Raw genomic sequence first — 26,535 nt, 5'->3', positions numbered from 1 at the left:
ACCTGTGAGCGTTTTTAGTACCTGGCTGGTTCTTCTTACAGCCATCGAGACGTGACAGATCGCTGGGACTCTCCACTGACAGCTTGTTGCTGAGGTAAAGAAAAAACAGAGCCATCAGGGCCATGAAGACTGCAATGGAGGACAGGACGCCTAGCAGCTCAGGAGAGACTGAGGAGAAGAACAGAGAGAGAGGGAGGGAGGAGGGGAGATGGGGAAAGAAAGAAGATAGACAGACATGTATATAAAGAGAGAAAAAGAAAAAAGAGAGAGAAGACAAAGAGTGAGAGACAAAAACAGACAAAAGTGATAATGAATATGGTGGTATATAACATCTTCTTTCCAAAACAACATAAAATGTAACCCCACGGTTAGAAATTATGATTTCAAAAACACAGATGATTCCATATAAAATAAAAAGCTATTTTGCATGTAATGCTTTTAAGATAGCGGACAGCCCTAAATATATTCCATAATATGTTCAATATTCATACCACCTTAATTTTGCTTGATGGTTAGCATCTCATTTTGGAACGAAACTTGCCGTGCAAGGGGAATGTTATTAGCTATTACCCATTAAAACAACCAGTGGTTTTTCCACTTCAAAGGCATAACAGATACAATCTACAGTACTGTATGTAGGCCAACCATACTTCATGTAACCATGCAGCCCAGTGTTGCTGATGTGCTATTTTTATTGGAGCCTCAGAGGAACTGTATCTAACTGAAATGTTAGACTCAGTAAACCCAGTAAAACTGCACTCAGACTACATTTAATGGGGTATAACACAGACAGACCACAGAGTAATGACTGAAGAAAAGGGGAAGTTGCTGGACAATGAACCATTAATGCCATTTGTAAAGACCAACTGCCTCACTGGAAAGGGCAACTTGTAAAATGAAGCACACTGCAGGCAAGGTTCTGCGATATGATATGTTAATTTTCAATGTAAGTGCTTGAGGCACATGTATGAAAGTCATAACACTACGTTTTTAATGCACAAGCCACAATGGCCGGCATATTCCAAAATTAATTTCTCTGTATTTTACCAGTCAAACAAATCTTTAGAGCAACCTCAAAATGATGGTTGTTACCTACCAAAGTGGCTGGTAAAGCAGTCACAGCCACAATTTCCCAGCATGTGCTTAGTAGCTGGTGCTCACTTCTACCATGCGAATGGGTATGAACACCACAATTATCGAGGTGAAGTTGGTCAACAGTGAAAACTGGTAGTCGAGGAGAGAGCAGACGCATACTTCCTCTGACCTCCTGACTACAGACTTAACTTATTCTTATGTGAAAGGCCAATTTCTCCATGGCAACAGGCAGAGACCACTGCAGCCTGACAACTACTGCTGCCTGCTGCAAACTGATGAATGCTGAACTCCCAAGAATGCCAAGGTAAGTACAAGAGAAGAAGAGATAAAAGGGCGATGCGGCGGTAGAGGCTTACCTTCTCTAAATGAGCATCCTCTTTTATAGCCAGCTATTCCCCAAAAGTACCACTTGCACTACAGCTACTATGGATAGTAAGTCCTTTCTAAAGAGGGAAAACAAAGTTGCCCTGCGATGAGGTAATCCGGCATGTAATAAATCCCTCATATACTTAATCCAATCCAGCGCTTGCCATGGTTACCTATCAACTCTCACTGGTAACAATTCTGTTGATTGAGCCAGAATGGCCCCCGCAGCCACAAGCACAGCAGCCGTCTGTCGGAATAAACGGCTTATGGCCCTGTGCCCCGGGGTGCGGTGACACCTCATACATGGCCCTGCACTGTAGATGTCAACGGCACCTGAATAATTCAGACACTCCAGGTAACCCGATCCCTCCGTCAGTGTATTCCGGCAAGTGGAGCGGGAGCTAGCAGGCCTTTCAGAGCCCTTGTCCCGCTATCAACTCACTGAGGATTAGTGGGTATAAGGCAAAAGGGTGAAGGCCGGTGAAGTTATGGACTCATAATACCCATCATTCATAGGGAAGACTTCTATATTGTTTGTTTCCAAACAGCAGAGCAGATTAGGGTGGATTTGCTCCCTCCCTCCCTCTCTGTCTCTCTCACTCTCACTCTCTACGACCTAGTGTGTGTGTGTGTGTGTGTGTGTGTGTGTGTGTCATAACAAGATAAACAGCTATGTTTTTTATTGTGCGTGAACTGAGGCTGAACTCTGGATTCAATCTGCTGTTTTTTTCCAGGTAATGACTACAGCAAGCTGACACAAAACCCAGCCACCGAGCCATTCAAATGTGAAAACAGCAAATTAATAATAACTTCTGTGAGCTGGTTTCAACAAAACAATTTTGTCAAATAAAAAAAATAAAAAAAAAGTGAAAACAAATGAGCGTCTCCTACTACATGATGCTGTCATGTTTCTACCCTGTTGGGACAGGAGATGAAGATACATTTTGACGGGAAAAGGCGCCTTGTCAAGTTTCCCCATCGTGAACATTTACATTCACCCATGAACATTTTAGTGAGTTATCCCATTTTTTAATTTTTACACCAATGCGTGTTGATCCCCTGCGGAAGTTTCGAGGGCATGCTTATTTAAAAATGGAGGTAGGCAATCTGGAAAACGTTGCTTACACATGGACCTCTGATACGAAACAAAACCCCCACACTGAATAAATCATGACCACACAGCTGCCTCCTTTTGGTGAAGTGTACTAAAACTTGATATGCCATGCATAATTGACGCGCAGACATTATGTTTTCTGAAGTCATATAGAGACAGTTTTTTATCCGCCAAACTTCAGTAGGAACTTCAACAGGAACATCAGAGGGAAGAGGGAGGTTAAGTGCTGAGGATAAGTGTTTGGACGTAGCCGTCTCTGTGCTTCTAAAACTGATGTAGAGACGAGCAAGCCGTCATGCAGCCCAACAGATCATCATGCAAAACACGCCCACGCACATATATATATATATATATATATATGCACACGCAAGACACACCAATGCACGCACATGCCCGCTTGCACACATCATGGCTTTACCTCGTCTGGCACAGATGAGCTCATGAACGCCACAGTTCCTCCCCCCTCCTGGGAGAAAGAGATGAAATGGTAGGGGTCAGAGGTTAAAATATTGTTCCGTGTACCGTGGCACCATATGCCCTGTCCTCAGGTTAGGAGGAGATGACAGATGTCCATGCCGGCATACGTGAAAGTAATTAGCGGGAACCGACTGAGCAAATAGACAATCAAATGTTTAATTATAACATAGTGTTATGTAACAAGGAAGGAAGAGGGTGAAGAATATTGGCGAGTGCAGGTTCAAGGGGAGCGGCATAAACCATTGTGTGAGCTCATAGGGGTGAAGTAGCACTAAGGGCATTCCTAGTCATCTTCCCTTACTATCCCTGTAGCAACTGATACTGTAGTAACTGCTGGATGATGTCATAACTTGTCAAACATAACATGTCAAAATGTAGTAAAATGTCCCTCTATATGGGTCATTGTAATAAAACCTGTTAATGTAATAAATTGTCTTCATCAAATTATTACATTAATCAACAATTATGAGTAGATGAGGGGATTATTAGGTGATAATATTAGAATCTAATAACTCGAGTTATTATAATCTTTTCATTCTTATGTTTTGTAACATTATAAGTCAATGTTATTATTACATCATCAGTTAAAAATAGGTAACACCCTTTATGAAATGATCCCCAATAATATTACAATTCATTACATTAACAGGTTTTGCTGCATTTCTGACTAATTTAGTGGGACATTTTGGTTACATGTTGTTACATGACCTGGCAGTTGTTATTTTATAAGTCGCTACAATCGCTCTGAGACTGAATTTCATAAAAGATACACAGACACTTATGCTACACACACGCTGTAACACATCCACATGCTCATGCACATGGACGCTCACACACTCATACACACACGCACGCTACCTCTCTTGGCACAACACCGTAGTACTTAATGATCCGGGTGTCTACAGTTAAAGCATGGCAGGAGCAGATCTTGGCTCTGTTCCAGTCTAACCAGGGGGGAATTTGGGAAGAGATGAAAGAGGATGGCACTATTTTTGTTAACATAATTTATAACCTATAGCACCCTCGAAAAAACAAAAATAGAGAAAACAATATTTTACTTCTGCACAATTCCCCATGCAACATTTGAACAAATCGACCACAGTCTTGCATTGTACCACTGCCTTCACCTCCAGTATTGGATGCTGTAATATAGGAGCAGGCAATAGCTCAATGTCACAGTAAAGAGAAAGCACTGAGGCAACCTGTCTTCTGTCACACAGCAGACAGACTCTCACTGAGCCAATTCACTTAATGGTAGGAGAAACTCCCTGTTGACAAATCTTGCGAAGATGAAAAGCTTGCCAAAATGTCGCAATAGGCAATACACTGACTGCTGCTGCTTAAAAATGCAGGTAACTTTAGTTGCTGCTTTCACGGTAATATGAGTAGTAGGGACTTGAGCATCTTTTTTTGTTTTTAAGTCAAAGAATGCAAGCGGGGAAATAAATATGACAAAAATAAGTTATAACCTGAGTCTGACGTACCTGAACAAGGCAGATTTGTTATTGGAGCAGTGCATTTCTCCCTTTAGTTAAGATATGCCAAAGTCTCTGCATCCAACATAATGTGCCACCAGAGCTTCCAAACCTACTTGTACTTAACTAAATTTATGGGGACAAAGTGGAACAATGACTGAATGAACAACTTATTTGGTTAAGGTAGCCTAATAAATGATGACTTAACTATCAGCTTAGAAGGGAACATTGGTCCTGAATGCTCCCAAGGTGATTTCTTTTAGATAAGGCTTACAAATAGGCCGAAATTTCTAGCAATTTCTACTTGATCTTTGTTCTACTTTATAATGATAAAAACTATAAAATCAAAGATATGGCGAGTGCCACACCTTGCCAACCCAAACTGATGCCCATGGTTTAGCACCGTTCATGCGCCTTTATGAAACTGTTTCCCAGCCTGATATGACTTCCTCTCAGGTGTGACGGAACTGGTGACGGTGTAACAACAAACCAACGTGCACGCTTGGCTGCACGTGACACACCACAGACAGGATTCTGTTCGAAACGGGTCAAGGCACGCGCCGACTCTTTACTGCATCCTTTACGGCTGCTCAGCGCTGTGTAACAAAATGTTCCGGTCACTTTCACTAAAACCTTCAAGAGACTCTTATCCGTCGGCATGCGTTGGCTGCCCAGATTACACAAGCTGATAAACAGAACGAAAATGGTCTAGTAGCCTCTATGCGGGGCGGACAGCAAAGCTATTATTTATTGCAATGTGCCACTGAAAGTCGTGTAGGGATGTATAACAGCAGAGCCGTTATTACAAAAACAAACCACTGCATTAAAAAAGAAAGAATGTTCAGAAAATGTTCAAGAAATCGTTTTTAATCGATTATAGTTACATTTAATTCTTCCGCCAAGCAATATAGTTCTTCAACAGTAGCTAAACAAAGTGGTTGCTAAGCGACACATAAGTAGCGGTATACGTGGTGGTTTTCATTAAAGCATTACTATTTAAAATAACTGTTTGGTCACAGGTGTGCGTTTATCGCTTGTTTTATCAACGTCTTCGATCGTGACACAGCCAATCAATTAAGGACCGGAACTATCCGTCCTACGTCGCCGTATCTGTCTCTGTCCACTTCAGCACCACTTCACGCGGCTGGGAGCACGCGCGCATCCCGTGAAGGGACCATAACATTCCTGCATCAGTGCGGTTACACTTCAGCATCAGCCTGTGCTGCTGCCCCAGCTACGGGACACTGCGGTATTCACGGCATGATTTAAACAGGATAAAAAACAGTCCAAGTCGAAATTAATTTTCTGTTTCTAGGCATTCTCATTCTGTCCCATGCGAAGTTACACGAGTCCCGCGGAACACCTGAGACCGAGTACTTACCGTCAATCGCCATGATGCTCTGTCCCGGACTCTACCAACTCGAGGGGGGTGACGGAGGAGGGAGGTCATTCATGTGCCAGTGGAAGGGGTGCGCGTGCGCGCGTATCTGTAGGCCTATGTGTGCGCGCGTGGATATGTGTAAGCTTCACGTAAAATACTATACCCTGTAAACTCATGTGTTTGACCGTAAACGTTCATTGTGTGTCTTATTCACACTGTATGAGTGGTTGTTTTAAGTGAGGTAAATAAGTAAACAAATATAAAAGTAATAATATCTGAAAATAAATATATTTTAGTGAGATGAAAATGTGCAATCAGTCTTAGGGTAAAGTATTTGGAATATTTATGTTAAACACAATAAGAAAAAAGTAAACGTCCTATTTTTGTATCACTTCCTAATGATTAATCCTTAATCAACATTTGGGACACTGTGATTTTTTTTTTTTAAAGAAGAAAAAATACAAATACACAAGTGTACATATAATGCATAGCTAAGCGTACATGACATAATTACAAGATGACCTTAAAAGACCTTAAAGGAAAGATGTATCAAATGTGTCAATTTCACAGCTTTCCCACTGGAAGAGTATAGGATAGTATTTATATATTGTTCAATGTCTTTATAGAATATTAATAAGTTCAAGTGATTTGAAAATGAAATACATGTACGCGATTTAACAACAGCAGGAAACAAATACAGTGACAGCTGGCTGAACTGTGGCAGGATCACAGATACTTCATGTCATACAAAAACAACACAGGTTGCATAGGATGTTTTAACAGCTTTGGGATGAGTGCAATTTTCCAAAGTGCATGAGTAATTACTACGCACTTGTCTAAATACAAAGAAATTGGGGTTTGGATTTGAAAATTTGCTGGTGTGTATGTGATATTTGACTAGCAGGCCGATGACATATAATGCAATGTTGTCTGAGAGATTGTGACTGAGGACCCCTAATAAAACACGCCCTATTTTCCTATTAATGTATCATCAAACCAAAAAATCCTGACTGTAAGGCTATCAATGAGCTATCATCTATGTATAACTTTGAATGTGACCTCTCTGACCCTGTTGGTTATGAGGTATTTGTGGGGTAATAGCCAAGTAAAATTCCCAAACAAGTTATTCCAAAAGCAGACTGCAGGGGGAGATGAAACTGAATCTCTCTGTATTGCATTTCTAGTGTATTAGTAATGTTAACACTGATTATGAGACAGTTGCAATCAATAAGAATCATGTCCTATAGCACAAATGACACATTGTTTTCATACATCATAGTAAGTAGCCTCAAACTGATTTTATGAAGATAGGGTGTTTGAAGGGTCACCAGGTTAGTAGGCTATAGATCACACATTCACACATCAGACAATCACACATTGTGCATTTTGATATCCCTATCTGTTCCATTGTCAGACATACACAGTGTATACGCCCCCCAAAGAGACCTGTAGAACCCTTGTGTCCCCACTGAAACTCTGAAATCTTCTACTACCCAACCACCACCAATGTTACGTCTATGATTAACAAATCTCATATTGTCATTGATCTGATCTCTTCCAATGGTTTGACTTCTTTGATTTCTGAATTCTCTGAAGTGGTTCTCTGGTTACAATCAAACAGGATAGGGTTATAATACTGGAGGATTTTAATATTCAAATGTGCTGTTCAGATAATGGTCTAGGTCAGGAATTTCTGGATGTGATTGCCTCTTTTAGTTTAACACAATATGTTGCTGGTCCTACGCACAGGCTTGGCCACACCCTTGGTCTTGTTATGTCCTCTGGTGTTACCTTGAATAACTTGGATTTTTCAGTGTCTGACCATCTGTCTTGTTTTTAATGGCTCATCAGACAAAACCATGAGACTCGCTTGATCCACTCTACTACTGTTAGGCAGTTTGAGTATGTTGTTAATCAGCTGTGTCCTGACTCCCCCAGATCCAGTAGTTTAGAGTCTGTATTAGAGGATTTCAATACAATCTGCCTTGCAACGTTAGATGTTGTGCTGCTTTGTGCTTGTAAAGCACTTTTTTTAACTCTGTTTTGCAAAGTGCTATCTATAGAAATAAAGTGTATTATAATTATTATTATTTGGGGCACTTCATGCTGATCTGAATGTTCTCATTTACAACCATAACCAGCATCTGGGCTGTTTAAGCTGGGGGTTTTTTTTCCAACAGGGGAAATATACCTGAGTTTTGTCTATATTGGTGGTTGTTTGCCTCATGATTATCACCAGCTGGAGGTCGTAGGCTAGTTTTATTTACCACTACATCATTGATTCTAGAAGCACTTGAAGCTGTATAAATAGCAACAGCGTAATCTCTTGGGGAGCAAACACTCAAGCAAGCCCAAGTGATGCTCGGGCCTGCCTACGTCACGGCTACAGGACACGCCCACCAGACGTTTCCCTCGCAACATTTCCGCAAAGAAAGTTTCCTTGCCGTTACCTCACGGCTCTTTCATCACTACTTTGAACTCTCTTACATTCGGCTAGTGAAGGCGAGAAAGGCCAAACTTTGCAAGAATGAGCGAAATAAAGCCAAACGATTCACCTGCGAGTGAAGACAACGGAGAGGAGAAGGACTGGGCTGCGGCCAAAGCCTTCTTTGACAACCTAAAAACAAAAAAACCGAGACCTGTAAGTAGCCTATTTTAGTGAAAACCTCATTACCCTATACGTTATCTGCATGTCGTTTACTTTTAATACATTTGGAACTTCCTCACAGGTGCTGAGAGGCCTAGTTTTGCATTCAAGATACCAGTGTTTCTTTATTGTTTGTATACCTTTCCGTCCATAGCCCAAACCCCGCTATGCTGTCACCATCGCCGTCTCCTCGCGCACCTTATTCAACATGGTCGCAGAGAGGAAGCTCTATGAGGAAGAAGGGGTGGAGAGGTACGTGGCTTATCAGGTGGAGCACGAGAACGAGCCCCTGAAGCCAGGATCTGCCTTTCCCTTCGTCAAGGTAAGTTAGGCCTGATCCTGATCTGCTGTCACCCCGCAAGTCTTCGCATGGGTGAGCAGGGCGTGGTCATGGGAATGAATGCATGTATGCAACTCAGTGCATCCATGCCACAGGTGAAGTTCCGTAGAGGTTGTATAACTTGTGGAAAACCTGTTCCCTCGCAGTATTGTAAAAAGCCTGTCTGTGCATTCGATATCTGTGTTTGTTTTCAGCAGAGAGAAACATTTTGGATACACACATTGAAAGCTGCAGCTTAACCAGGCTTGAATGAGGGTTGACCATATAGCCTAGATTGATGTGCACAGTTGTAGAAGATACCTTAGACCGATGTATGAGTCTGCTAATATGCTGTATATTGACCTTTTATTTAAAATATCAGACATGTCATCCACCTCTGATATAATGGAAGTTCCTCTCTGACCACAGCTACTTTTTTGTAAATTCTTCATTTAAAGGCCCAATGTATACCCAAGTTTCCCAACCACTGAATAGGTGTGGTGGCTCACCCTGCCTTAAAGAGCTGGCTGAACTCTAACCTTGACCTATGTAACACTTTCATAATGGGTAGTATATTTTTGCCAACTACCTTCATTCATTCATTCATTCATTCATTCATTCATTCATTCATTCATTAAAAACTTTATTCAAGACTCATCTTAAAAAAAAGAGGTCCATAGCAGGTAAAAAGAAACAATACAGGACAATTACACAAACAAAAGAAGAAGATACACATAAAAGAATAAGAGAGTAAATACATTACAAGGGTCCAATCTTGTGCAGCTCATCACAGGGTTAGTTAGAACCACTATGATGCTATTCTTTGACTCACCCAGACAACACATACATTTGTCCATAATATTTCTTATTACTGCTTGGCAGGTAGGTACTCCACTGTTAACAAACATATGACTAGCACTGTGAAATCTTGGCACTTGAAGTAACAACCGCATAGCATCATTATTTGCCACTTTAAGTCTCTGCATACTGCCTTTCCTGTAACTACACCACAGATGAGCAGTAAACAGGGGCGTACAGGAGGCTTTTAACAATGAGGACTTCACCTTGACTGTGCACATACAAAATTTACGTTTCAACATCTTAATGATGCATGATACTGTGATACTGCAACACCAATAGGGAATGTACAATGATAGTCCATTTTGATTATATATACATATGCACCTGAGAATATCTTTACACTACTACTTGAAATAATGTGTGTATAAATAGCCTGTGATGTCATCAGTATACTGTGTGCCTATATACAGAAGTGCACAAGTACAAACCGATACCCTGATGAAGGCCTATGTGGGCCAATACTCACAGTTGTTTGCGTCAGTGTTTTATGTGCAAGTTGAAGTGCCTTGGTTTCCTTCTTCTGAAGTGGAACGTTTATATTTCTATACTCCCCCTCTCCCACCACTGAAATCTGTTTGCTATGTGACTTAACTGAAAGGAAGGTGTGCCGCGGTGGTAAAGGTGGTGTTGTAACCTTCTGCTGGACGGTCTGACGCAATATCCTGGCTGTTGCATTTTATTCCAAGCCCGGTGTAAAGCAGTCTGTCCTCACACACAGGCACTGATGACTGTCAACTCTCGACTGAGGGAGCTCTACCCAGACAGCGAGGAGTTGTTTGACATCGTCTTGATGACTAACAACCATGCCCAAGTCGGAGTGCGCCTCATCAACAGCATTAATCACTACGGTATGCTGCCTTCTCAAACATATCAAACATTATTTGCAGGACGGGTGGCTGCACGCTGCACTCACTTCTTCCAGCAATAGGCATTGTGAAGAACAGTGCACAGTCTAGTAATTAAACACTAGAGATGAAGAAGAGGGGTTGCTTGTTTCGTTCATCTCAAATGTATCTTTGTTCTTTCAGATTTGACCATAGAGAGGTTCTGTATGACTGGTGGGAAAAGTCCCATTGGCTACCTGAAGGCCTACATGACCAACCTTTACCTCTCTGCGGACGCGGAGAAAGTCTCAGAGGCCATTGAAGAAGGTAAGTGATGCAGCCCTTACCTTACAGTCCTGATTTCTATCGGACATGTCCATTTTTGTTTTTAAGGAGTGAAAGAAAAAGAAACAGGCAGGCCTACAATGTAGCATAAGTCAACAAGTCACCTAGCCTCAGTGGCCTTAAGATATTGCTGCAATTCACTGGTATTTACTTGCATCTTGAGTCTGAACGTGGCCTATTCAAAACCTTGACCGCATGTCATGCAGCAAGCAGTGGTGGTTAAACACAGGATGTGATGCATGGCTTCCTGCCTTCTGAAAATATACAAAACAGATAGAAAAATAAACAGTCAAAAGTTCAATTTTGTTGTTAAAATCCACTTTGAAGATCTCAGAAAGGGAAAACCTCATGTCCAAGTCCACCATTCCTCCTACTGCACAAGCACCGTTCTCCCCATCCATGTGTTTGCAAAGTTTCCAGACAAGACTGATACGTGGATGGACTCGAGATGCAAGTAAATGCAACTGAATGACAGCAGCATCTTGAGAGCGTTCGGGCAATACGTCACCTGCATATTTGGAAACACATTTTGGTGACAGCCTGTCATCAGCAGAGACATGCGTGACATTCTGTTTTGCCAACCAACAAACCGTTAAAATGTCATTTCCCACATGTCCTTGTTTGCGAGAGACAGGGAAAATATAGTTTCTGTTGTTGTGATTGCACAAACCAAACAAGTGACAGTTAAAATGTTGCTAATAGAAGGTTGAGGATGTCGCCAGCTGTGATAAGTGTCTCGAATTTTTGCCTGCGTCTCACATAATGACACATGCACTTTCCGAGCGTATTCCGGCTAACAAACAAAAGCGGACCTTTTAGCCTGCCCTCCCCTCCCTCAGGCATTGCTGCAGCCACAATGTTTTTGCCCGAAACCGAGAACGAGTTGAGCGACAGTCAGCTGAGAGTGGCGTTTGACGGCGACGCTGTCCTCTTCTCGGACGAGTCGGAGATCATTGTGAAGCAACAAGGCCTGGACTCTTTCTTTGAGCACGAGAAGGAGTTTGAGAACAAACCTCTGGCTCAGGTAATGCTTAGGTGTACAGTATTTCTATGAGGGAACTCCTACATGCATGAACATCCACCCACATGTCACTAGTCACATGAGTTCTTTGACCAGGCTTGCTTGAAACTTAGCTTTTGCAGTGCATAAGGAAAGAGCATTGTTCCATTTAAAATCATAGTTTAGGTCCCTGCAGTCGAGAGAAAAACTGCTGAACAGGTATCAGGTTGCAGCTGCAGCACCAGACACTGAAATGGGACAAAACCAGCACACCCTGAAAAAAGCCCTGGGGAATGTCAGCTGTGTTTAGGAGCCTTCTGTGTTGGCTCTAAATAGGCTACATTTGAAATCAACTCCATGCATGTGCTGCCATTTGAGTGTGTTGCAACCAAAGATTAAGGTAATTTAAATCTGCAAAACATCGGCAAGAGAATTTCCACTGGTAATGGTTTCAGTCTTTTGCTGATCCATGATGTATTTGTCCGAATGCCCAACCTTAATATATACATGTATAAGGACCCATCTGGTGTTTGTGTTTGGGGGAGGTGCACCTCTCCATCAGACTGTCTGTATGACGATCTGTTCAGCTGCTTGCTTCGCTCACAAAGATGGCTATATTCAAACACTCAGTGCTTTACCTCCCTGCACAGACAAGCTCTGGCCTTATATATTGAAATTTGGTTTTGTTCTCTCTTGTTTTTAATCTGTAATTACATCCCTTGTTGCTCTTTAAAGCACTCTAACGAAAACTCTTTGAATCCACCTGACTCTTTGAACCGAGCTGACTCTTTGAATCCACCTGACTCTTTCAGGGTCCCTTAAAGTGTTTCCTGGAGGCGCTGGGGAAGCTCCAGAGGAAGTTCTACGCCAAGAACGAGCGCTTGAACTGTCCCGTCCGAACCTTCCTGGTCACGGCCCGCAGCGCCGCCAGCTCGGGGGCCCGCGTCCTGAAGACCCTCAGGAGCTGGGGCCTGGAGATCGACGAGGCCCTGTTCCTGGCCGGGGCGCCTAAGGGGCCCCTGCTGCAGAAGATCAAGCCCCACATCTTCTTCGACGACCAGATGTTCCACGTGGAGGGGGCCAAGGAGCTGGGCACCATCGCCGCGCACGTGCCCTACGGGATCGGACAGAAGTACCACAGGGGGAAACTCATCGAGCAGCCCGCGAAAGAAAAGTGATCTTCCCGAGGAAAATGTTGAAATATGCACTACCCTCACCTGCCTATGAGAAGGTTAATTCCAAAATTAGACGTCCAATTCTTGCAAAAATGATTGACGGCACAAAATGAAAACAGATCACAGCAATTCTTCGAGCACTGTTGGTAACTTAAGTTCTCGGTTTACAAAATGATAATGCAATTACACTCCAGGGCTGGTAGCTATCAAGCATCTCAGAGTAGGAGTGCTGATCTAGAGTCAGTTTATCCTTCAACATCATACTGAATTTGAAGAGATCAGTGGTTTCAGATCAGTACACATACTTTGAGAGACTTTGTCCAGATCCTGAATCTGGATACACAGAATTTTGGAAATGAACACTTAATATAATTTACTGGGTTGCCTACTGTTTGGGGTTTTGTAAAAATCTTTTTTTACCTTCATGATGTTAGGGTTTACTTATCGAGCAGGGAGAATGTACTTTCAATGACAGAGTTACACTAAGTGCTTTACATTGTTTCACTTAATTCTGTTTCAAAGAGAAAGACCAGACTAATTTCCTGTCCGTGCCTTTTTAGTTGTATCTACCTGTTTACCTTCACAAAAGTTTTATTACATTAGTCTATTTACACAGGAGTATATTTTGAGTATTATGGGTTTTTTTTAAAAGTGTTGTACTTTGTTACTTTTAATTTACTTTTGCTGGTGCAAAATCTTGCCGACAACAATGTTGATTGACAAGTTTAGCTTGCCAACCAATTTGCTTCATACTGCTACCTGAAAAAACAGGTTTTCTCATTTACTTTGGAGTTGATATAATTTCTTTTATTCTCTGCTGTATCCATTGCTTCCTTTATTCTTTTATGCATGCATGTTACAGTTTTATTTTTCATGTTTTTTGTCTATTACTCCTTATTATATTCGAGTACCACCAGGGTGGGAAACTTTTTTGACGTTTTTGAAAACACCTGCCAAGTGGAAGGTGGTAGTTAATGAACAAAATTTTCCAGCATTTGGTTGGTGTCTGGTGTTAATTTCCCACACTAAATAGCACCCATGAATGCTTAGGCTATATGTTTAAAAGGGAGCTTTATCAGGGTAGAAAGCTTTATCAGGGTTGTTGACTTTGTTGCTGTCATGTTCACACTGGGAATAATGTGCACAAACAAAAGCCTGTACTTTATATTTTTTTCTCACATTCACAACCATGTTCAGTGAGTTATTTAACAGCTAACCATATTTCATTGTACCTGGACATCAGTCAACACTGTAAGCCATTACGAGACTCTTTTCTATGAGTCTTTCCATAATATATATTTTTTTAAATGGAACTATGTATGTGTGCAAGATTTGTTTATATCATAATGCAAGAATATGCATAACTAGTATGCAAGGGTATGCATTACTAAACCTCTCCAAGATGCACTGTTGTAGTCACTAGTTTATAAGTGGTTATATGATATCATGTCGCTGGTAACATTTTTCAACACAAGACCACATGGTATTTTGCATTTTACTCATGTTGTGTTAACACAATAACAATAATAATATTGCGCCTTTCACTTCTCTGATATGCTCTGATTTATATCTAGACTGTGTGTTTCACTTTTTCCGTTTTCATATTTTGGGTGGATTGTGCACAGCGGGTGTTGGATGAATAAAGGAATGTGGAAGAACTCCAGTGGCTGGTCTTTGTCTTTCTAAATGTAGCCAGTAGATGGTGGTGCTTGGCTATAATTGTCCTGCCTTGATGCGTTAACCACCACCTGTTTGCCCTGCAGCCTCATGTTTGGGCAGAAGTCACTTCCTTGTGAAAGTAAGCCGGTGGAAATGAAGCAACAGCGGCCTGTCTTTGGGCAGATCAGTCCGGTCATTTAACCTCCCTGCTCCCCTGTCTTGAGCCTGAGCTGAGGAGACTGGCTCTCCTGTTATATGTGCATGAGGAAAAACAGCCACAGGGGGGCGCTCTTGTTAACTAAATTAGGATCAGATTGGGATTTAACAGAGGAACAAGCCAAGAGCTCCCACTCTTTCTTTTTTTGACTTTAGCTTATCTTATGATCAAGGTTTTGCAAGGCATAACAATAAACACTGATGTTATTCAAGTATACAAATATTAAAAACATTTTTTGTGACAATAGCAATAAATAAATATTCTGAATAAAATATCAAATCCATTGTGAACTAACAAACAAATCAATTGCAGTGAAAAGTGAAGGCTACATCAATATAAATGAAGAGAACTCATAAAGATAAGAAAAAAGACAAAAAACAACTTCATAGCATTTTAACACAAAGGACATTACCAAGGTATATCTGTTCTTTTTATTAGAGCAGAGCTCCCACTGTGCCCATATTTCCGGGTACCATAAATGTCATTGCCAAGCACAGCAGGAAAAAAATGCAAACCAGTCTGCTCTCAGTGAATTGGCATTCATGGAAAGGTTCAAGGTTGCAAGATATCACCTGCTGTTGCAGATATCTTCCGTTAAAGAATATCTGAGGTTTATTTGGACCAAGTAATACTTGTAGTGAGACATATAGTACTGAGACCTTAATTAATCAGTAAATTTAACTGTTCATTTATATGTTTTGTAAATTAGTTCTTCATTTAAAGGTAATAGGTAATGTATCCCATTGTTTCCCTACCACTGAATAGGTGTCACCCTGCCTTAAAGAGCTACTAACCCTAAAATAATTTAATTATTCTGGGTTTCAATGGAGAGTTTTAGTGTCCCATGATGGTCAAATTGCTGTTTCAGAGGCTTTTCCACCCTGACAAGAGTAAAAATATATCCTACAAGCAGTTGTGGATGATAGATATTAGTAAGAATCAGCCCTTAATCTAGCCCAGTACAGACTACAGTTCCCTGTTGAGCTGGACACATGCGCAGCTTGGTCACAGTTCATGAAATGCAACTATGGTGTACACACGTCCTAACTGGTGTTTATTAATCTGATTACGATCACAGTGGGCTACTCCACATATCTTACTGTGGATTATGCTTACTTCTACTATAAGCATAATCTTAATAATATAATCAGAGCAGGGGAGACCGGGGCATGTTTTCACACCTTTTACTCAATGATGCATTTTTTAGCAGTGCCTCATTACTAAGATAATGCATAAGAAACGCATAAATTCGGAATGTGACAAGTTACATTCAAACTAGCCTAGGTTTACTTGGCTTGACTGGTGCCACAGGCTGCTGTACCAGATTGGTCACTATGGTAACGGTTATGGTTATGCCAACTCTGCCTGAGGCAAAATAATCCTCTCAAGTGTTGTCGACTTTTCAGGACTTTCAGATTATATCCAGATCCTTTTTTGTTGCCTGTTGGGCCTGTTTGCCAATTGTTCTGTTCTAAAAAAATGGGTGAAATAATGAAAGTAGAAATGACATATGACACAGTTATTAGCCTACATATTTTGACACATTAGGCTACTGAATTTCTTTTGCAAACAATGTTGCATTATCGTCATGTCACAAAACCATGAAATGCTGGAATGCTAAGTTAAATATGGCTAGTGACCTTTTATTTTATTTTTTTTATCAAAACCCATCAGAACCCACCTCAACAAATAAAGAAATGCATAATAGAGGAACATTCGAAAGCAAAAATAGTCAATATTAGTGTTGGATGTAGTTAAGGGCAGTAACATCATATTACACTCTCATAAACTGTCACATTAGACTGAAAGGGGGCGGGATCTGGAATGCATTATTTGGGCTGAAAAATGATGTCACGCTAGAGAGGAAAATAGGTGGAGGACAGCGCGCGAGGGTTAATGCTCACTTTAACAGACCAGGCCTAGTTTTTACAATTGAGTGATTCATCCTATCAATACAGGATCTTTGGAATTGAGGCATGGTTTTGTCAGGCAGCAGAGTGTCTGCATCCCTGAGAGCTGGGACCAACCGGCTGTTGCCATGGATACTCGGTGCTGACACCACAAGAACTGTGTAGGCTTGTTTAAGATATAATTAATAACAAAGGATTAGAGGCAAAGGTAGCATGGGGCTCACTATGAGAAACCTCATTGCACTGTTACTATAATTGGCTCTCTTTCAGTGTGTGTGTGTGTGTGTGTGCATGTGTGTGTATGCACGCCACAGGAAAAGTTACTGAAAAATAACCGTGGAAACAGTACTCTCACACTCTGCTGCTGCATTTATCTTCTTGACAAGCAATTTGCTCTAAATATGTTTTCTTGGTTGGTGGCCAGAAACTTGTAGGTGGATGTGTTCTGAAAGTAATTTATTTGGACCAACATTACCTTTGTCGGAGCCTTGATGCCTGCATACGGGATATCTTGGGAGAATTTGTAACACATAATGAGATAATGGGTATCTATTTAATAAATTGTAGCTTTGACATGGACATTCATCAAATGGTCAATGTAATCCATTACAGTTACTGGAGAAAATATGACTTATTCGATTGGTGGAAAGGGGAAAAGGCATCTGCCATATTACATATCTTGAGATAATGGTTTGGCACGTTTGTAGGTGATAACACTATATAAATTGCAATTCACTGGAACAATATACAATCAATATTCTATGGCTTTTGAAAGCAAAGTAATCCACAAGTGAATGAAAGCAATCAGAGTACACTGATTCCAATTTAAAGAGGTAGTCCATGAGATTTTTTTTTTTTTTTTTTTGTCTCATTGCTGTGGTGTTTCTGCACTGCACTTCCCAGAGATCACCTGCCAATCAAACAGTGTGTCCAGTACTGTGACTGTGATTTTCTGTTGATCTGAAAATGTCACAGATCATTACTTTAAAGAAGGTAATCGGTAATCAGTAAAGGATTATATATTGAAAGTACTCCTCCCAACAGTGGCACATGAGTATTGAGTGACTAAATTAATCTCGTTGAAGGGTGGGGGGGGGGGGGTGTAGTGTTAGAACAAGCCTCGGTATCTGCCACATCGGTGCTGGATTCACGACTTGCTGTGTGACTGGGTTGGTGGTGATATGACAGCCTCTGTTGACAGCAAACTGTGATATGATAATGACATGTATTGAGGTCAGCTGGTCCCCCTCCCCACCAGTAGGATCCTTATAGCAGCATTATCCAGGTTACATCCACTCCACGCCAACAAGAATAGAAGCCAGCAGCTTGTCGTTACTCAGTCTCCGAGAACGTAAACTTACTCATATGAAGGCAGCCTATTTGCATTTCTTGAAGCCTTTTGTGCAGCACAGAGCTGTTGGTGGATGCTTAGCAAGGATTAAACTATAGACCGTTTTTGTCTGTGCAAACAGGCTCCCTCTTTGAAACAGATGCTCGTCGCCCTTGTGGTATGCATTATGTGCTTCTGTAATTGGTGTCTGACTGATGTTATTGCAGACCTAACTGTGTGTTCTGCAGGGATCCCTGGAAACCTATCTCTACACCTCCAGAATGAGCTGGCCCTTATTCAATTTAACCCATTCTCATTTGATTGCACAGCGTGCGTCTCTGAAAGCGACCCTGCAGGTCCGGAGGCATTGACAAGTGACTCTGCGTGAGATGGATTATTGATGCCATATTGACACGCTGCTACCCCCTCCTGGCTTTTCACAAGTGCACCAGTTAGCAGTTATTGACAGCCTCAGCAAAGATGCAAGACGCACGTACTGTAGGTGAGCTCCATACCCAATACGTCCAATATGCAGACCTAAATAGCAGATGGGAACAGGTGAAGTGATTCTCTGAATGAGCTTCTGACAATCTAAAATCAATCGTTGCTTTGTTTGTGTGTTTTTTTTAAGAGCAAGAGAGGGAAGCAATGATCTGGCTGATAGCACGTTGCTTTGAGATTAGGTTGGAGTTCCTGGTGTTCTCATATCTGCTATTAATTCACTGACAAATTTTATCAGTTTATAGGGTAAGAACATTAAATGGGGCTGAGTGGAAAAAGAAGATTACTTTTTTTCCTTCCAGGGTTTTAGATTTATCTGCCCTGTGTGAGGGGGATTGGCCGGCTCTTTGTCATTGCCATCTGTAATATATGTTCCATACAGTCTTTTTTTGCTGTAATTCAGCAACAAGTTGAACCCGCGTTTGTCATCTTGAGAAAGCATCACATTATAGTCAAGTAGACTTCCTGTCAGACGGTTGTTTAGCACTGGGCTGTGTGGACGAACAGATGGGAGAGAGCAGCACACTGATCTGATGGGAAGGGCACGCCTGGCAGAGACAAGACACACTGCCATAGTAACAGCTGAGAGGCACACAGCCATACTCCTCCATGGCCGGCGCTGATCAACCATGGCATTCAGTCTGCAGGCTTAGTAAGGGACGCAGACTGCGGTCCCTGCAGAGGCTCAGCCCAGCCAGGCAGGGACACAACTAGCCGGCAAGGGAAAACAGAGCGCAACCATTGAGCAAGCATCACCAATTATCTCCACCTCTGCGCTTGTAGCAGGAATCCATTTCAGCACCATTACCTCTGGGCAGCCACGGGCTGACACTCTCTCCCGTCAGGGCGATAGTTCTAAATTGGCTCCCACCCCTCTCCTCCTCCTGAGATTGAAAAGAGATTATTAAAGACATTCATCATAGCGGAGGGCTAGGCCTGTCTGGAAAGTCGGAGAATGGTGAGAAATGGCGGCACAATGGCGAGGGCCTCAAGAAAGAGGAAAAAGGGATGAATCGGAAAGAACAAGATGAAGAGACGGGTCTGCGCACTGAAGGCTCGGTGCTCCTCCCCGGCACCAGACAGGGCGGTCCCTCGGGTGTCCTGCGAGTCGGCCGGGGCTGGAGCAGCAGGCAGGGTGTGGGGCCCCGAGTCTGGAGGAACGCATGCGCACAGCCCACTCGCGCCCAGTCGCGGCTAAAACCCTACATAACGGATGCTCCACTAATGACACCCCTGGAGACCGGAGCAGTCTGGCTCCTGCATGACAAGATGCACCATATATTATTCCTGTCTGATCCAAGTTGACTTCTTAGGGAAACGCTGTAGGCTGCGGGACAGGTTGAGGTTCTCCTCTGACCTCTGTGGTCTTTCATTCACACCTCAAATTATGATCATGTTGGCTTAGGATATGAGCCTACATTTTCAATCTGGATTAGTTGTACAAGCATTTAGTTGCAACCTAGGCTTTGAATTGGGGTCTCGGCACACTTTAAGTAGAATCCAACAGAATCGACCTGGTCTATTACAGCAAGAACAGTCATTCCTCTGAGTAGCTAATCCTGATCTCTCACACCCCTCCTGTGCACAGATGAACAGAGGTGTTATCGATGCAGTTATGTAACCCCCCTGAATATTGATGAACATTACAGCTATGCCCATATGAATACTCTATTCAGTATGTGACAGCTCTCTTCATGATGTGGAATGCATGCACATCCCTGTGGGTGCTTTGAATTAGTGGAGAAGATAGCGTCGTCAAACCACTAATTCTGTAGTCCCTGGACAGGTGCAGAGGACAAAATCAGAGATATACCGCAAAACAGCAGCATCCGGAATAAGAATCTACATGTTTATGTACAATAATAAACAGTAAAATAGCATGAAAACATACAGAGTGAAACAGAAAAAGTAGAAGCTGACTGTGTGTGTGCGTGTGTGCGTGTGCATAAATGTGCATATGTGAGTGGAGAACGATAAAGTTGCATAGGGACTAGAAAAAACAGCTTACACAGTACATATTGTTATAGCACAATTAGTTTAATTTTAGCCCTGTTTTAATTTCAGACTTCAAAAAAGCAAAACTGGGCCATTGTCTAATGTTGCCCGGGATGGTGTTGCCAACATTAACGGCCTTTATAGAGAAAGTTGAGCAGCCAGTGCCTCATCGTTGTGTATCTCATTTGTGCTGATAGGCTTTTCTCATATCCACTGGCAATGTTGGGATATTACCTCCAAACTCAGACGAGTGATAACCTGCTTCAAATTGAAACCATTGACGTAATCCCTAGTGGATTACGTCAATGGTTTCAATCTGTAGCAGTGCTCAAGATCATTAATGTAATCTAATTACTTGCAGTTACTTTTGGATTTCTATGCCTCCAAAATTTATAGAAAATGTACTTACTTACTTATTATTTACTTCTAGTCATTTTTTCCCCTAAAAGTATCTGCAATATAACTTTTTTGCCGTAACTGATTACAGTTAACAATGTTCTGTAATGAGATTACTGTAATCCATTACTCACCAGCCCTGTCCATTAGTCTGTGTGTCTCTGTTTTGCACTACATCCCATTATTTCCCTTCCTGTCAGCTGCCATGTGCTATCTGGGATCAATGCTGTGCTAGAGCCACTGACCTGGAAAAAGCTGAAAAAGCTTTGCCTGCTCCGCTATCAATAGATGGTCTAATTAAGAACAGCACCCTCAGAGTAAGCCCTGTTCAACTCGCAAAGATACTTGCTCAGAATATATTAACTTTCTCTCTCATTAGGCCCAAACTTGAAGCTTCTGCCGATTAACAGCATAGGAACTGAGATTCTCACTGTCTTTGGCTTTGGCCTCAGAATGTGTCAGTACAGAGCCAACAGGGAGATGATGTGGTGTTTGTAGGCACACATTCAAGAACCAGTGACAGTTTTGTTAAACTGACCTAATAAGGCACCTCAAAGGGGTTCCCTAAATTAAATCTGAAGTCACGGATGCCCTTGCCTAACATAGCAGGGGGTCTATGGCATGGAAGGAGGCCATCTGTTCAGCCTAGAGTGAAATGTATTAGATAACTTCTAGGTCAGCCTGACACGATGACACAGGATTGGGGTAGAACTCTTTAAAATCGGGGCTGTCCAGTGAACCATGGATCATCTGTCAGTGGTAGCAATTAGAGAGCACAGCCACACAGACAGGATCCGTACTGATGGACAGGACAAGAAGAACTCCCCGCGTCAGGCCCAGTCAGGGCCCGCTATCCCCAGACTCCTTGGCCTCCTCTACCGCCTTCGGCCCGGTGTACAGCTGCGACCAGTTCTGGCTGGAGGAGCTGATAGGCCCCTCGTCCAACAGGTCCTCCCCCAGCCTGCCATCTAGCCCCAGCATCCCCAGCAGCAGCCCGGGAGGCAGCAGGAGCAGCAGCGAGTGCACCGACAGCCTGCACAGCTGGAGCTCCGGGGCCACCTGCCTCCTGCACAGCTCCATCAAGAGGCAAAGCCGGGAAGCCTTCCACACGCGACTGAGGAAGGGCAGGAGGTGGGGCAAGCCAGCGGCCTGCCCAGCTAGAGGGCCTCATGGCAGAGCTCATCCACAGGGGCAGCAGGGAGGAGGAGGCGGCAACCACGGCAAGCTCCACGGGTGGACAGAGAGGGGTGGGGTGTGTCAAGGCCAAGGGAGGGGCTCCACACAGAACCACGCCAAAGCTAAAGGCACAAAGCGGCAGTCGCTGCTGGAGGAGAAGATCGAAGCCAAGCTGAAGTTCTCACAGTTCCTGGACGAGGTGACGTGCAGCGTCCTCGACCCAAACAGCCTGCAGGCATTTGGGAGACCGATCTCCCCCCTACCCCAGAGGGCCAGCCGCCAATGCTACAGCCCCCGTACCGTCACCGTCCCCTTCCCCGTCCCCAACACAATCGCCACCAGCACCGCTCCAACCCAGCCTGAAGACCAGATCCAAGTGGTTTGCCAGTGGAGCCCCAGTCTGCCCGGCTCCACGGCCCAGCAGCAGAACACTTTGCCCGTGGAGAAGATGCAGGAGGAGCGGATTCCCCTTGAGCCGGTGTGGAAACCCTATCTGGAAACGGACATTGACAGCGTGAGGAGGGAGGACGAGCTGAAGGACCTCCAGATAGAGGCAGAGACGCCGCCACCACTGGAGATAGATGAGAAAGAAGTGATACCGCCTCCTCCAGAGTTCTGTCAAGGGTCTGAATTCGAGATGAAGAGTCCCTTTCCCGAGTTCCACTATGACTCGGGCTTCTCCAGATACCCTTACAGATCTGTGTCTCTGCCCAGGGGCATCAACATGGTGAGTGAGGGAAGTCATCCCAGTCTTAAATCAAAGCCAGGCTTCTGAACATATGTTATGTTTAGAGAGGAAAAAGTCACTGGGTTGAAAAGTGTTTATCTCATAGTTTGTATAAATCAGGTTTGTGGATGATTTTCAGTGAGAATACTTTTTTTTAAGATTATTTCTAGGACTTTTCTGCTTTATTATATAGTACACAATGAAGGGAGACAGGAAAGAATGGGCAACATTTGAATGTTGCAAGTACTTGGTATGCGGCTTATCTGCTGATCCGCAAGGACACCTTACAACTGGACTGATCCACAAGTTAAGATAAATTATTTGGCCTCGACTCTGCATCGGGGCCCGTGCTTCATGCTGACCAGTGAACAGGCTTTTATGGGTGTGCTCATTAGTATTCTAGCCATCGCCAGCTCCTCCACACAAACAATCTGAACTGAACAATGCAGTCCTTTACTGACTCATCCGCTCGCTAGCATTTATTGCGTGACATCCATCATTTACTCAGCTTGAGACTTAACCTCGCTGGAATGGCTTTGGATGCGCAGAACCCATTTAAACAGTGAAGATGTTTCATTGCTGTTTCCAGCAATAACAATCACCGGTTTGCCCGCACTTGTAGCAGTAGTGTTACACTGAAGCATGCATGTCACAGGACGTTAGGCCCAAAGGCTCAATTACCAATTACTAAAGCAAAAGTGAATTTTTACGCGTTTGCAGCCTCAGCATGACATTCCCATCAAAATCAATGATAATCCTTTGCTTTTATGCATCTGGCTATGGAAACTTACACTTAAAGTTTCCATAAGTCAAAAATGTGCATGTTTCCTTTTATTTCTTAGCTCAAATATCTTCAGCTGTAACCGACTCTAGCATGACTATGTTTGGCGTCCACTGGACAGTGCAAAAGCATCTCTTAACAAGCGACTGCACCGTTCACCAAGAATGCAGCTGGAACTCCTCACAATGATTTGCAGTCTGCCAGTGTTTCTCTTTTCGAAACCAAAACATATCTGACAGATCTCGGCATCGGCGCCGCCGCCATTCAATAATAAAAGAGAAAATCACATTGCCTTAATTTATTGTCTGATTAAAATTCAGCCTTTGCCGTCACCTTAGCAACTGCTTGAAAAAAAAGGTGGGTGGTGTGGGGGCTGAGAGACAAGCATGTGAGCTTGTTGGTGTGTGTGTGTGTGTGTGTGTGTGTGTGTGTGTATGTGTGTGTGTAGCTGTAAAGTTTCATCTCCTCACACGAGTCCTTGTACATGGTGTTGTGCGAGTGGAGCGACGTAGCGTTCTTCACAGGCACACAACCTTCTGCTGTGTACTCGCTGAAGAAGCAACTCGATTCATTAAGTATCCCACAGCTTCCCATTAAAAGCGTTTTTCATCGATATTCTGACTAGGTTATGTTTCTGACTGACCCTGGAGACCGGATTCGCTATCATCATTGCTTTTCTCATTAATTACGCCGAATGAATGTACATCAACCCCCCCCCCCCCCCCACACACACACACACACACACACACACACACACACACACACACACACCAAACCACCCGCCCCCTCCTCCCACAGAACTACAGATGGTTAAGCCCATTTGCCAGCATTCACCAAATCATAACACACGATAACATAGCAGCATGGATGCCACACTTGATCAGGCCCGCGCCCTAAATCTGAATGGAGATGAAAAATTCCTAGGGCATAATCTCAAACTGATGCATAATTCATGCCCAGAGAGAGAGAGAGAGAGAGTGAGAGAGAGATAGAGAGGTACTTCTTATATTATTCCCCCTAAAGAAAAGGTCCAGTGTTGCAGCAGGCAGGGGTGAATCTTTTCCTTCCTAACAGCCTGGGACACATGTAAGATTCAACAGATTGAACCACCTGTTCCCTCTCACCTCTCTCTCTCTCTCTCCTCTCTCTTTCTCTCACCCTCTTCTCCCTCTCTCTCTCCCTCTCTCTCTCTCCCTCTCTCTGTTCTCTCCAATTCAACACCTCGACACAGATATTGAGTTGCTGCCAGTATCCCTCATGGGGGGGCTTGCCATGTATCTGCAGTCTGGCTGCAATGGAGGTTTCCGCTCCCTCTCTCTCTCTCTCCCTCTCTCTCTCTTCCCTCCCCTCCCTCCCTCCTTCCTGCTCTCTTTCCTCACTCTCTCTCTCTCTCTCTCCTCTCTGCCTATCTCTCCCACTTCCTCGCACTCTTGGTATGATATGATTGTTCTCTTCCCACCTCAAGTAAGCGCAGATGTAGACAGCCGGCTGCAGTCTGATGAGCGTCGCATGGGGATTGCTCACGGGCAGGGAGAGAGAGCGAGCGCGGGGAAAGCGGGGAGGAGGAGAAGAAGAGGAGAAGAGGAGAGGAGGGGGGGAGAAAACATAAACAAAAACAGAGGGGGGGGGAATGGAGAGAGGAAGGAGCGGTGAATATGTATGTGGGGGTTTTATTTTTCTTCTTCTGTGGGTGATGCGGCTGCTGCGGCGATGCTCTTCCCCTTGGCAGCTCCTGGGCCAGTTGATGGGTCTCCTTCCACTAACATGCTGTCATTCCCTTTAGGTGCTTGACGAGGAGATGAAAGGAGATGAACAACATAGACACTATCAGGTAAGCTTCTCCCTTTCTCTCTCTCTCTCTCTCTCTCCCTCTCTCTCTCTCTCTCTGCACATATCTTTCAGCGCTTCCATCATCACGCCCCCGCGCTCCTCTCCCTGTCTTCTTCCTTTAAGCTCCCTCCCTCCCACTCTTTCTCTCTCTCTCTCTCTCTCTCTCTCTCTGTCTCTCTATCTCTTCTCCTCTTGCTCAGTCCCCTCTCTCTTTCACTCTCTCTCCCACTATCTCCTCTCTCCACTCTCTCTCCTGCCTGGGCTGCTGCTGTTGGAGTGGTGGTGGCGGCGGCGGCGGCGGCGGCGGCGGCGGGAGGGTGCGCGCGTGTGTGTGTGTTTGTGGAGGGGGAGGGTGGGGTGGGGGGACGGGGGGGTTCCTCCGAAGCTTTAGGGAGAGCTGGGTAAGCCAATCCAGATTGCATAGGAGTGGGGGGGTTTTCTCCATCCCCAGCGAGGCTCCGGCAGCGGGATTTTATCTCCCCCCGTCTCCAGGATGAAGCTCTGCGTGAGCGGAAGGTACTGCTTTCGCCGTTACATCTTTGATTTAGATTACAGAGCTTGTGTCTGCCTGTGTGTGTGTGTGTGTGTGTGTGTGTCAATGTGTGTGTGTGTGTGTGGGTGTGCGTATGTGCTCGTCTGTATGTGGTGTCGCTGCGTGTGTCAGTTCGCTCTCTTTGGTTTACTGATGCGGTGCTGTGAGGAACGATCAGCTATCCTGATAGTTTGGGGGAGATAATGGAATGTTTTTATCGGCGCGTGCGACTTGTGAGGAGCAGGCTTCTCACATCAAGGCTGACGCTTCTAACGCAGGAGATGCCTCAGCTGTAGAAAACTGACTGTGGCGTATGTGGCATTATAAGCTTTCCCACTGTGGGGGTCATTAAAGAGGGTCGGTTGATTAGTCTTGGGTCTGTTAAGGTTGTGTGTATGTACA

The 26,535-nt window shown here is 43.7% G+C and overlaps 1 protein-coding gene across 1 annotated transcript; it reads left to right on the top strand.

The window, feature by feature from the left end:
* Positions 1-8,341: 8,341 nt before the first annotated feature.
* On the top strand, positions 8,342-14,736 carry LOC139651196 (cytosolic 5'-nucleotidase 1A-like). Its single transcript, XM_071528059.1, has 6 exons — positions 8,342-8,549; positions 8,710-8,877; positions 10,454-10,583; positions 10,764-10,886; positions 11,744-11,928; positions 12,717-14,736. The coding sequence occupies exons 1-6, from the start codon at positions 8,436-8,438 to the stop codon at positions 13,080-13,082; spliced, it is 1,086 nt and encodes a 361-aa protein (XP_071384160.1). The 5' UTR covers positions 8,342-8,435; the 3' UTR covers positions 13,083-14,736.
* The last annotated feature ends 11,799 nt before the right edge of the window (positions 14,737-26,535 follow it).

This window comes from Centroberyx affinis, unplaced genomic scaffold (assembly GCF_046629955.1).
Source record: "Centroberyx affinis isolate AG114_WGS23_722 - 3 ecotype Tasmania unplaced genomic scaffold, CSIRO-AGI_Caff_v1 ptg001605l_1, whole genome shotgun sequence".
Classification (NCBI taxonomy): Eukaryota; Metazoa; Chordata; class Actinopteri; order Beryciformes; family Berycidae; genus Centroberyx; species Centroberyx affinis.
Note: the sequence above shows the minus strand (reverse complement) of the source record. Positions and strands in the feature narration are given on the sequence as shown.

Bases quoted from the DNA above. Each gene is read 5' to 3' on its own strand.
- LOC139651196 (XM_071528059.1), top strand. From the start codon at position 8,436: ATGAGCGAAATAAAGCCAAACGATTCACCTGCGAGTGAAGACAACGGA. The intron at 10,584-10,763 runs GTATGCTGCCTT...TTGTTCTTTCAG, and splicing joins CAACAGCATTAATCACTACG to ATTTGACCATAGAGAGGTTC. The intron at 10,887-11,743 runs GTAAGTGATGCA...CCCCTCCCTCAG, and splicing joins CTCAGAGGCCATTGAAGAAG to GCATTGCTGCAGCCACAATG.